Source organism: Arachis duranensis, chromosome 6, assembly GCF_000817695.3.
Source record: "Arachis duranensis cultivar V14167 chromosome 6, aradu.V14167.gnm2.J7QH, whole genome shotgun sequence".
Taxonomy (NCBI): Eukaryota; Viridiplantae; Streptophyta; class Magnoliopsida; order Fabales; family Fabaceae; genus Arachis; species Arachis duranensis.
In genome coordinates this window covers 96773577-96787096 of record NC_029777.3, presented here as the reverse complement: position 1 = coordinate 96787096, position 13520 = coordinate 96773577, and the positions used below count along the sequence as shown (strand labels likewise).

At 36.4% G+C, this 13520-nt stretch overlaps 1 protein-coding gene across 1 annotated transcript; it reads right to left on the bottom strand.

Annotated features, from left to right (window-relative positions):
- Positions 1 to 10409: 10409 nt before the first annotated feature.
- Positions 10410 to 12390, bottom strand: LOC107494855 (probable adenylate kinase 7, mitochondrial). Its single transcript, XM_016115897.3, has 4 exons — positions 11961 to 12390; positions 11465 to 11605; positions 11008 to 11191; positions 10410 to 10844 (listed from the first exon to the last, which is right to left on the bottom strand). The coding sequence occupies exons 1-4, from the start codon at positions 12288 to 12290 to the stop codon at positions 10690 to 10692; spliced, it is 810 nt and encodes a 269-aa protein (XP_015971383.1). The 5' UTR covers positions 12291 to 12390; the 3' UTR covers positions 10410 to 10689.
- Positions 12391 to 13520: the final 1130 nt, after the last annotated feature.

Below are 13520 nucleotides of genomic sequence, written 5' to 3'. Positions count from 1 at the left end.
CGAACGGCGAAGAACGCGAACAAAGACGCGAACGTGAACGGCAAACAAACGGCGATGGAAGCAAAGCTGAGCAGACAAAGATGACAGGCGCCGAGCTCGAGGAAGCAACCGCAATCAGTGACAGCGAATAGGGGTCGAAGACTGGGAGCACGAGGGAAGCTAGATGACGGATGGCGAACTTTGAGTGTGACAGATGGCGGCAGTATGCCCCCTCCTTGTGGCGGTGGTGTAGGCTTACAGTGCTAAGGTTTTGTGGTTGGGTTTGTGTGATTTCTCTGACTGAAAGAAAGAAAGGGAGAACGGGAGAAAGAAACGAAGAAGCTTCCTTTTTGTGTAAACCGGTCGGGTTTCGGTTCGGTCTGACCGGCCGGTTCTTGTCCAGTTCAACGATTTTTTGCCGGTTTTCTAATTGTCAATTTTATATGCCTGACCGGATCATTAATACTGCCGGTTCGCAGTTAAACTGGTCCGACCAACCGATCCGGTCCAGTTTTCAGAACGTTGCTTGTAACACACCGTCACCCTAAGTGAAACGCGAAGTGTTCACACACGATAACTAAACATATAAGTACGAACTAGCTCCAGGATACACAAGGTAATAGTTAAAGTAAACAAGATATATGTAAATATGATATACAAAAAGAAGGACTAGTCACAGCCTGCGGAGTTTAGGTCGGCTAGTCAAACAGCAATAACATATCTCTCAAAGTTTCAGAAATAAAGCCTTTAAGGCAACAAGGTTATATAAATACAAAGGATGAGAGAATAACTACAACAAAAGTAAAGTAAAATAAAGCATAAGAAAGATCACCCTTCACTCTGTCACCATATTCGCAAACTCACCGACGTGGTTTGCGACCTGCATCTAAAAAAAACATACGGTATGAGAACTGGAAGTTCTCAGTATGGTATTATTGCCCAATATATAATATGTAAGGTTTCGGAACGCCAAAGACAATCCTAAAACTTCACATCGAAAACAGATATTCAAGCCTTAACAAAATAAATAACTTAAACCGTAAACCATAGACAAGGTTATCTAAACTTAGGGGATTTCTAACTAATACCAATCACGCCGCTGTATCCCATATCCTTCACCAACTTAACCTCCGTGCGATCTCATTGCCACCTGATCCTCCTCAACGCCAGTAAAACACATTTAATGCAAACAAGTAAAGCACAAATAGTATTCATGTATAGCAAGTAAATCAACTGGCATTTAGACATATTATTCAAATAGGCATAACTCAAGTAACCAAAGAAAATAAACATATAAAAGATACATATGATGAATGTCTATCGTATTGGCTATGATATCACTTCTCGGTTATAGAGCCAAATCCTGACACAAAATCCAGTCGACAACTCTCGGATCAGTCTCTCTGTTGCGCATACTCAAGAGGAATAATTCCAAAGGATGAGTGCCCTACCACCTTCTCCATTCAGAGGGAAACATTCTAAGGGAGAGTGCCCTACCACCTTCCTTTGGATGCCGCATGATTCCGTGAGATAGTGCCCTACCACCTTGCAACTAGAGAGGAAACGCATACTCAAGATGAATAATTCCGAGGGATGAGTTCCCTACCACCTTCTCCGTGAAAGCGAAACGTGAGTGGGAAGCCCAGTTTCAATCTTCACATCTGAACGTATGTGAAAGACTGCCACAGCCCCTACGATGACACCGTTGCCTCGATAGGTGGGAGACTGCCACAGCCCTTGCCCGAGGAGCATAGCGACTTAACAATCTCAGCATAAAATAATATATCAATGGTTTTCAAAAATCATTTTTAGTACTCAGTAAAGTCATCTTTCAACTCTGAGACCTAAACTTGTCTCAACTACCATCAATCCGTAATTCCACAACTCATCACATTAATCATCATTACAGTACTGACAAACCCCATTTGTAGGGTTTATCTTGTATTGATTTTAGGGGATTTTATCACCTTTCACCCACATTTATTCAATAAAATAGCATGGTTTAGTATATTCTCCTTTAATTGTGCTTAAGAGTGAAAACATGCTTTTTAGGACTCAAAATAGATAAATTTAATTCACCTTGACTCTATTAGATGCCTTGATATGTTTGTTAAGTGATTTAAGGTTTAGGAGGCAAAGATTGGATTAAGGGAATGAAGAAAAAGCATGTAAAGTTGGAGAACTCATGAAGAAATGATGGAACCAAAAAGCTGTCAAGCCTGACCTCTTCGCACTTAATTGACCATAACTTGAGCTACAGAGGTCCAAATGATTCCGTTCTAGTTGGGTTAGAAAGCTAACATCCGGGGCTTTGAAACGATATAAGATTTGTCATAGTTGCATCGCGCATAGGTGCGCGTGTGCGCACGGTACGCGGACGCGCCGATGGTGGCACATGACCCACTTAATGCAACATGTGGCCAGCGATTTTAGAAGCCTTGTGGGGCCAATCCAACTCATTTCTGATGCTATTTAAGCCAAGGATTGAAGGGGAATAAATATACTTTTCATACTTTTGATAATTAGTTATAGTTTAGTTTTAGAAGTAGTTTCTAGAGAGAGAAGCTCTCACTTCTCTCTAGGATTAGGATTAGGATTAGGTTTAGTTTTTAGATCTAGATTTTAATTCATCTTCTTCAACTTCTATCTTCTCAATTCCTTGTAGTTACATTCATTCTTCTTCCATTCCTTTGTTGTAATTTCCTTTATGTTGGTTCTTATGCTTTGTTGTAGATCTACTATTGTTCCTTCCATTTTCTTTCAATTCAATAAGAGGTAATTCATAATAGTTGTTCTTCTTTACTTTTCTATTGTTGATCTCTTGTTTTTGTAGTTATAGATTCCTTTAATTCTTGCATTTAATAATGTTTACTTCTATTGCACTTTATGTGTTTGTTGAAATGCCTCTTCTAGATATAGTATAGATTTTGTTCCTCTTGGCCTAGGTAGAGTAATTAGTGACACTTGAGTTATCTAATTCCTTTGTTGATTGATAATTGGAGAGATTGCTAATTGGTTTGGAGTGCACTAAAGCTAGTCTTTCCTTGGGAGTTGGCTAGGACTTGTGGCTCAAGTCAATTCATCCACTTGACTTTCCTTTATTTAGTAAGGGTTAACTAAGTGGTAGCAATGAACAATTCTCATCACAATTGAGAAGGATAACTAGGATAGGACTTCTAATTTTCATACCTTGCCAAGAGCCTTTTATAGTTGTTAGTTTATTTTCATTGCCATTTACTTTTCATGCTTCTTATCCAAAACCCCAAAATAACTCATAACCAATAACAAGACACTTTATTGTAATTCCTAGGGAGAACGACCCGAGGTTTGAATACTTCGGTTTATAAAATTAGGGGTTTGTTACTTGTGACAAACAATCTTTTGTATGAAAGGATTATTGTTGGTTTAGAAACTATACTTTCAACGAGAATTCATTTGTGAAATTTTTATACCATCAAAAAATCTAATCATCAAGTACTCCACCCTCTCATTCAACTAATCCATCCACAGAACTTCCAAAGCCTAAATCACCATCTTCTAAAGTCATAACCAAAAATACCCCTTTTAATTCACTTATTATTTTCTCCCTAGATTCAAAGCCTAAAATACTTGCAAAAAGGTTTTAAACAAGTATTTCAAAAGTATGCAAGCTTGCCGGGAAGGTAAAACAGTTAAAAATAGGGTTTTAGGTGAAAAGCAGGGCTTGTGCGTACACACAGAATTGTGTGCGTATGCACGCACTAGAAGGCTTTTCCAACCTATGCGTACGCATGATGTTGTGCGTATGCAAAAATTAAAACACCCACTATGTTCTGTGCGTACGCACAGAGGTTTACATGGGCACACATGACAGATTTTCCAAATTTTCTACAACATCACAGAAATAAGATTTTTAACCCAAACTTTCAACATTCATATCTTTTTCTACAAAATTTCGATTTACACAAAATCTATACCGTTTTAAAGTTCTTTAAATTATCTTTAATTTATTATAAATTCAATCAATTTCAAAAATCGAGGCTCAAGATATGATTCGCCAAAGTTGGCCAAAAATCTATTTTACCAAAAATCTTTAAACCTCAAATTTACTAAAACTCTCAATGCAAAACCAAACTATTCACAACCCAACAATACCAAAATTACTCAAGAATCCATACTAAACATTCCTCAACCATATCAATCATTTAATCATCTAAACCATTTAATACTCACCTCATCCAACTCTAAATTCAACCTAATTCACACAAAAACTTATAAATTCCATCATTATTCAACTATACAACATCCAACCTTTAATATCCTAATTTATCAACTCTTTCAACACTTATCAATCCAAGTATCAATTTATCATCATCAAAATTCATACTCCACATCATTTATCAACAATATCAACACTCACCATCCATTACCAACAACATAAATATTCATCATTAATCATCAACAATATCAACAAACCATCATCAACAACAAGAAATCACAAAATTCATCATCAGCCTCCATAATCATTAAATACCAACAATCAACATCAATAATATCATATATCCCACATCCCAAAACTCCATATCATCATCACCACCATACAACTCATCTTCAAACATCAAAATCACATACAATTAAGCATACACCCAACCATTCAATCCTATCTTAAGGTCAACTATCCTAAGGTTCACGAAACATTACATATTACATAAAAAAACCAAAATCATACGTTGACCGATTCTTAAAATACACCAAACTCCAAAACAAAGCCACTAAGCTCGATCCAAAAGCCTCAAACCAACTCCAACAAACACCAAAACTCAATCTAACATCATATAACATACCAACATCAAACCTAGGATTAACAAAAATAACTAAGCACAGGGGTTTAGTGAGACCTTACCTTACCCAACGAGATTAGAGAAAAAACCTAATAATATTTCAATGCTAGATCAGCCCTAAACAAACAAAACCACAAAATCTACTCAAAAGGCAAACGTAAAATTGTGGATTCCATTAGGTCAGAAACTGAAGCATGAGTTTCAGGTTTTTACCAACTTTTCTTAAATAGAAACGAAGAGCTCAACGAGAGCTTTGCGTGACCATAAACGGCTCGTCAATCAAAACTCCGTAGCTCAAGTTATAGTCACCGGAAGGTAGTTGTGAATAGTGACCAACCCTTTTGCTTTCTTCTTTCTCAAAGCTGCGCCCCCTTCTTAGTTTAGGGCAAAAAAAATGAGCTGAAAGCTCATTAAACATACATATATATGTTGGGCCTTGGATCCAATTTGGGTTCGGTCCAACCTGTTAGTGTTTTAGGTCCGTTTGGCCCACTTTGGGCCAAAACCTTTAAGATTAGTGTTCGGTTTTCAATTCTAAATTATTTTTGTCCTTTCAAAACAATAAATTCAATTTTTCAAAATCTTATTTTTCTTAATATGCGGTATCGGAAAGACTAAAGCCGATACTACTGTCTTAAGTACCGGTACGCATTTAAAAAAAATCGCAAAGATACATTTTTCCACTCAGAAAAATGCATTGAATTTAAATTTCACCTTTGTATTTTCAAATTAAGATGTCTACTTTTTTCAAACCAATTCCAGGCAGTTAAAATTATTATTTGATTAAAGCGGTTTTACGTGAAAACTCCAGTTCTTACAAGACTAATGTGAAAAGGTATAGACTTAAGGAAGATCTCTAGTGTAATCCTATACCAAAAGAAAATTCCTTTGTCACACCACCTTGAGTCTTTAGACTTGTTGTGGCCCCATCATACATGTCTTTAATTGCACGAATATATGCGATCCTTACTCTCTTCTTTTCTAAAACCTTCCGCAGGACCTCCATTGACACTCTATCGTATGATTTTTCCAAATCAATAAACACCATATGTAAATCCTCTTTTATTACGACAATACCTCTCCATCATCCTTCTTAACAGGTATATTACTTCGGTGGTGGATCTGTCTGGCATAAAACCAAATTGGTTCTCTGTTACTTGTGTCTCTTTTCTCAACCTCCATTCTATCACCCTTTCCCATAACTTCATGGTATGAATCATGAGTTTGATCCCTCTATAGTTTTTGCAACTTTGTACATCCCCCTTATTCTTGTAGATAGGTACCAAGGTGCTCTTTCCCCACTCATCAGGCATCTTCTTTGACGTTAAAATCTCGTTAAAAAGCTTGATTAACCAATTGATACCTTTTTCTCCAAGGCCCTTCCAAACTTCAATCAGGATATTATCAGATCCTACCGCCCTGCCATTTTTCATCTGCTTTAGAGCCTCTTTTATCTCAAAGCCTCGAATCCTTTGGTAGTAGTCAAAGTTTTGATCTTCTTCCCTTGTGCATAACCGACCAAGGCTCGGAAGAATCTTTTTCCCTTCATTAAATAACTCATAGAAGTAGCTCTTCCACCTTTCATTAATCTTCTCCTCTTGAGCCAACACCTCTCCGTCTTTATCCTTTATGCACTTAACCTGATCCAAAACTCTCGTTCTTCTTTCACGGCTCTTTGCAATTCTATATATACCTTTTTCTCCTTCTTTCTTGCTTAAAGACTGGTAGAGACTCTCATATGCTCTTGTTCTTACTTCACTTACAGCCACTTTTGTCTCTTTCTTAGCTGCTTTATATTTTTTCCAATTATCTGTACTGCGGTACAAAGAACACTCTTTAAAGTACTCTCTTTTTACCTTTATCTTTTCTTGTACACTCGCATTCCACCACCAAAATTTCTTGTCTCTTAGTCCTATCCCTTTAGATTCACCAAAACTTTCTTTTACTGTTCTTCTAATAACTTCTGCTATCTCCCTTCACATCTCCTCCACGCTTCCATTCCCATCCCACCTTGCCTCTTCTCCTACCCGTCTTAGGAAGCTTCTTTGTTCGTCACCTTTCATCCACCACCACCTCATCATTGTGTTCTTCGTATGATATTTTTTTCTCAACTTTTGCTTATCACGAAAATCTATGACGAGCATCCTATGTTATGTTGTTAAACTCTCTTCGAGGATAATTTTACAATTAATGCAAAATTTTCAGTCGGCTCTCCTTGTAACATCCTAACTTTTAGCACCTCATGATCGTACTAAAAGCCCAGGCATCACTTATTTCTAAACCTTTTTATTTTATACTATCTTTATTTAATATTGAGCCTTCACGAATACGAACCAAAATTTTAACCAGAAAAAATGGAGAGTCTGTACTTTAAACCATTTAATCACAAAAATATATATATCCACGGAGCATTATATACATAGACTTATTCAAAGAACCTCAATTACAAGTCCTTCCCCTCTAAAAACCAAAAGAATAAACGACGAGGGAAAATAAATTCTAACAACTCAACTTGTAAACATAATCTTCTATGCTCCTGTAGTTCCGCATTAAACCTTCGCACCTGTAGCTGAAAGGGGTGAAAATAGGGGATAAGAATAGGGGAGTTCTTAGTAGGATCAGGGTTAGAAGTTTAGTTCATTTTATATATACTTGGTCAACAATAACAGTCAATAAGGGACAATCCAATTCAACAATTATAGAACATAGAATTCAAACAGCCATTTAGCACACCCACAGTAACAGGAAACACACTCACAAACAAATATGCACAAAAAATTATGATGCATGCCTAGTCCTAAACAGGCCATGAGCTCGTGTATCGGTTTGTTGCCTGATTCCCGACACTGGTCCTGAGATAAGCGTTTCATACCGCCGTCCTTATCTCAGCCAACGTCCCCTCCATGAGCGTTACGTATCGCCATCTTCATGGGAGAACCTTCCTTTCGGTCTCCAATAAGCATTAGGCATCGCCGTCCCCACTAAGCCGTCCTTATAGTATCAAGTGAGCGTTACGCATCGTCGTCCCCACTTGGCATTAAGGCCCAAACAACACTCAATTTCTTTTTAATATTTGCTCTCTACTCTACTGTGGCAGGGATCTCTTTAATTAATACCTTCTTTTCTGTTTGCTCTACTGCGGCAGACGTTCATCAAATTCTTTTAATCTTTATTCTCTACTCTCCTGTGGTAGAGATTCCTTTAATTAATACTTTTTTTCTATCTGCTCTACTGTAGCAGACATTCATTAAAATCTTTTCAGTCACTGCTCTCTGCTCTTCTATGACAAAGATCCTTTTACTTAATATATTATTCTCTTCTTGTTCTTTTTCTTTTTGTTTCTTTTCTTTCTCATCTTTCTCTTTTATTTTCTTATTTCTTTTCTTTCTCTCTTCTTTTCTTCAATCTTTTTATTCTTTATCATAATTCAACTTCACACTCTTCCCTCGCCTTTCCCAAATGTTTTATGAAAAAGAATCATGAAATTCTTAAATCAACTGCGTCCTTTAAAGCTTTTAAGAGTTTTTCTATTTGCTCTTCTCTAACTTAAATATTCTTAAAAAAATGATAACAATAATATAAATAAGATCATTTAAACTTTTTTTAATTAATAACTTAGTTTATAAAACCTTATTTTTAAATTTTTATTAATTACTTTTTAAATTACGAATTTTTTAATATTCTATTTTTAACCTTAATATTTTATAAAATTATATTTAAAACCCTCACTTATTTTTATATTTATAAAAATAACCCTAAACTTTTACAAAATACCGATTTTTACTCTGTACTTTATTTAATATGAAAGGAATTATATATATATATATATATATTATAATATTTAAAAATTGTATACATTTATTATATAAAGGTCATAAATAATTTATAATAGAAATTTTAAAAATACGAGTTGTTACACTCTCAACAAGAAGAAGTCGATTTGAGAGTTTGTCATGCCACTCTTGTAGGTTATAAGATGTTCGTCTCTCTTTTTAATACATATATTTGCGATGAGAATGTCAAAGGTTGAGGAAAAGTCCAAAATAGTTTTACCCTCTGCATTCATCACCCCGAAATCATGGCCTCTGTGGATACTTTCATCCGTAGTCACTTATCTTCTAACATGGCTATTTAAATCTCCTATAAGAAAATCTTATCTTCCGAAAGTATGTTTTGGACCAAACTTTCTAAATCCTCCCAAAACCTTATCTTGTGTTGTTTGTTCGAACCCACTTGCAGTGCATAGGCACTAATCACATGGAAAGTACCTCCCTCCACCACAAGTTTGATAGAGATGATCCGATCTCCCACCCTCTTGATATCCACTATGTCTTTCTTCCACTGCTTATCCACAATAATACATACCCCATTCCTATTATTCACCTTTTCTGTATACCAAAGTTTGAATCCAAAAGTATCCAACTCCCTAACTTTCGCACCAACTCATTTTATTTTTTGTAGGCACCTAATGTTAATCTTCCTCCTTGTCATGGTGTCCACCTCCTCCATGGATTTTCCTGTTAGGGTGCCTATGTTCTATGTCCTAAATCTCAACCTTCTGTCGCTCCGACCTTTACCTTTTACTTTGTGAACTAGCTTATTTACCCTCGTCCGTTCACGGAAACGCGGGGATCCTTGCTCATTTAACACTACATCCAGGCACCTATGCATTGGTCTTGCTCATTTGACACTGTACTTGAACCATACAGCGCATTGCTTCCAGGCAACGACCAAGCTTTAGCACAATAACGTCCTTGATTCATGTCATGAAAATTCGACTAAATTTTTATGTTGGTTGTCGAAAACCTAACACAACTCTCTTCCTTTATCCGGGATTAGGACTGACTATGTACCATAAGTGTAACATAGGCAGAATTTAGACAATATATAAAATTAATTTTTTAAAATATTTTTTAAAATATGTAAATTATAATTTATTGATATAGAATTATAAATTATGTTTCTATTATTTTAGCCAGCACGTGAGCTCGAACCAACTCATGAGCTCGAACCAACTCATGAGCTTTCGATGAGTCGAGTTTGAACTTAAGAAGTAGACTCGATTATTAATGAATCGAGCTATGAGTTAAGCTCAATTTTCGTGAGACAAACTTAAACTTAATCTACCCTTATCCACCGAATTGTCATCCCTAGCCCAATACAAGAGCTTGAATTAAATTATTCTAAGAACTATGAGGCTCCAATTAGAACCTTGGATTACTTACCCATCGTGTCTCATATTCGATCCTTAAAGGGTTGTTTATATGTAGTGGATTTCTTAGCTAACCTCTGAAAGGCGAACTCAGACACGACTAGAGATTAGTAATTACTATTTCGTAGTCGGTTCCTGACTCACAGATACCTGAAGGTTTACATCTAATATTGAGAGAGAGAGAGGCCAAAGAAATTTAAGAAGAATTACTTGAATTGCACAAAAATCTTAAAGTAGATTCAAAATATTAATCCCGAAATTACCTATGAAGTGAAAGAACGCCAAAAACCTGTTGAACATACAACATCAGCACAAAGTGTCCTTCATGGATTGTAATATCTGATACGAGAGAAAATTATAGCTAGAAATTATAAGGAATAAGCATCATATGGACACAATTGCACGAAGAAAACAACACAGGCTCACTTGTAGGATTAGTGATTGTTTCATACATTACGTATTCTATTCTCTCTGCTCTCTATTTTCTACCTTAGGGCTTACTTAAGGGGACAAAAAAACAAACACACACTCAAAATTTTTCCCAATATAGGGGACCAAAAAAAATGAAAAACACAATAATATGGGACAGTGACAAAAAATTTTTCCTTCGAATTCTGGCCCTCATATTCACATAGAACAAGGATGCCGACAATGCCAGAGACAAACGATGATGGCCCATCAGGCTGTCAACTTCTGTGAAGAACTGCGAGCATTAACATACTGGAGATGCAATGCAGCCAAAAGTCCCTGCCACGTTTCCCCAGGAGCACCTGCCACTTCAAAATTAAGAAGTTTCTTTTGCTTCCTGTAGTAATCTTCCAACAGCTTGCGCTACAAAACAACACCCAAAAAATTTGTAATTAAGTGAGAAAGAAAATTGACACTAACATTCCTTCAAATTATGCAATATTACATACAATATTCCTATCATTAATTTTAAGGGATTTACTTCTAATTCAACTATATGTTATAAAATGAATTTCAAACTAGCACATTCCTCTAAATGATTATGAACATGCTCATTGTGAATCTGCTTAGATGCAGTCATGGAGCATCTCATAAAGATATACTCTTGACAAGGAGAGAGCTTTGGTGCTCCGAGATTCTTCTTAACCAAATTCTCTTCAGAGCTTTTGAAATTCACCACTAGATCAACGCCGGCAATGTGGTCAAGAATTTCCTGCTCAGGGAAACATAGCAACATTCAAAGTAAAAAATTAGCAGCAGTCACAAAACAATCACAAACTAATGTACCATTGCAGTTGGATTCAGCCTTTGAGATAGAAATACAAAATCAGAGAAACAGAGAGTCAGAGACCACTATTTTCTGCCAAATATAAAAATTTTCAGCCTGAAATTTTTTTTGTCTCTCTTATCTATCTCCACTGTCTGATTTTCATCGCATAGACAGTATCTAAGCATGCCAATTTACTGCAGAACAAGAGAAACTCACAGCTTGGAGCCTCGTTCGAGGGATTCCGTCAAGAATGAAGCCAGTTTCACCCCTGGAGTATCCATCCTCCAGCCTCTTTGATAGCAACCCAAAGATGATTTTCTCAGGAACAAGTTTTCCTGCATCTAATGCATTCGCTATCTGAATTGGAACAAGAACAGAACAAGATTAATTACCAATCATTAATTAAACAATAAACGCACTCAAAACCAGCATTCAGTTTAGAAAGGAACACACGAATAATAATTAATGTTGGGAATAACGGATAAATTCTCAGATACTTTTTATAATTCAATCTTTCTAATTTCAGATAAAAAAGAAATAGTAATTCACTTTACATCAATCCGCGCTAGCTTTAATCTGAAATTTCACTAGCGGAAAGAAAAAGTAGAAAAGAGAATAAAGAAACAGAGGAAGAAAATAAAAAGCGAAGAAAAAAAATAACTCCTGAGAACATGGAGAAACCCTAGAAATTGATCAAGGTTCCGATTTTTACCTGCTGGTAGAGAGAGGAGCGAGGATTGAGGTCTTGGCGGAGGAGCGAGGCCATGGAAATGTGAGGAACTTCTAGAAGCTTCGAGAGCCTCTCAGCGAAGGCGTGCCTCTTGGCTCCGGGCTCACCAATCATAACCCACTGTACACCGCGCTCCGGCGCCGAACCCTGCGCGTCGAGCATCGCGCTAGGGACAACGCTCTGAGCGTACTCCTCTTCTTCTTCGTCATCATCGTAGTGGTACTGCACCGCCGCAGCAGCAGATCCGAAAGCGCGGTTCGAAAGCGCGTTTATTTGCGGCGCAAACGCTCTCAGGCGCGCGATCGCGGCCATAGCGTCGGAAATAAGTGCTTTTTTTTGTTTCGATTTCGGTTTTCTGTTACTGCAGAGGGATGTGAGTGACGGCGCGAGTGAAAATAACTGGGAAGGGGGAACGGGAACTTCGCAGGGTTTTAAGAGGGGATATTCGGTTTGAGAAATGACACTGTTTTGTTTTGAAATTACGTGGATGCCACTATGGGGGTGTGTGGCTGCTGTGTGACCCCGCCTGAGTTAATTGCCAGCTGGAGGATTGTAATTGGTTGGCCGGAGATTGTGATGGCCGAGGCCCGAGGGTGCAATTCAGTGGGTGCGGGATCATCGTGCGACCTCTTTGTCATCGTTTTACTAATTACGATGCTCATATCGATGAATTTCGAAGTTCGAAGCTTATGGCTTGGTGGGAAATGGAGAAAGTCAAACATGAAAAAACGGTGCCACGTAGCAAGCGATGTATGAATACCGTTGGTTTTCTGTTGCTTTTTCTTTTAATATTTTTACTTTAGGAATTCCTTTTTTTTTTTGGTATACTTTTTCTCTCTCTTTTATTTTATGTGGTTACTACTTTACTCTAGTCTTGTGGTCCAAAAATGATTTATTAAGTCACGATATTTCTGCCCGGAAAAATGGAAAAAAAATCTGCCTTTAGGTAAAAAAATCTTCTTGTTAGATACTTGGATAATTAGATTTTTTTTAATCCCACAGCAGCTAAAAATGAGCAAATCAAAATCTTATTTAATAACTAGTGTATGTTTTCGTGTCTTGTACGAAATGATACATAAAATTATATAAAAAAATTTTATTAAAAAATTAAATAAAAATTATATATAGTAATTATTCTTATAAATATTTTATAATTTAAAATATTAAAAATAATTAGTATTTGTCTCAATCAATTTGAATTGGTTGAATAGTCATATCATTTGTCCGTTTAAACAAATATTTGGAGTTCGAATTTTGTTTTATATGTATAACAATCCATTAGTTAACAGCAGACTCTTAATAAATAGAATATCAATATGTGGTGAATTTGTCTTTAAAATAGATTAATTTCTTATTAATAAAAATACTTATAGACTGATTGTGTACTAAAAATATAAACATTTTTTTATATAATTAATTTTTATAATGACCTACAAACATGGTCAAAAAAGAGTTAAGTTCCTTCTAAAGGTATTGGGCTAAAAGGATAGAACCCAAAAGAACACATTGAGGTGTTGAATTTCTCTTCAGTGGGAACTATAT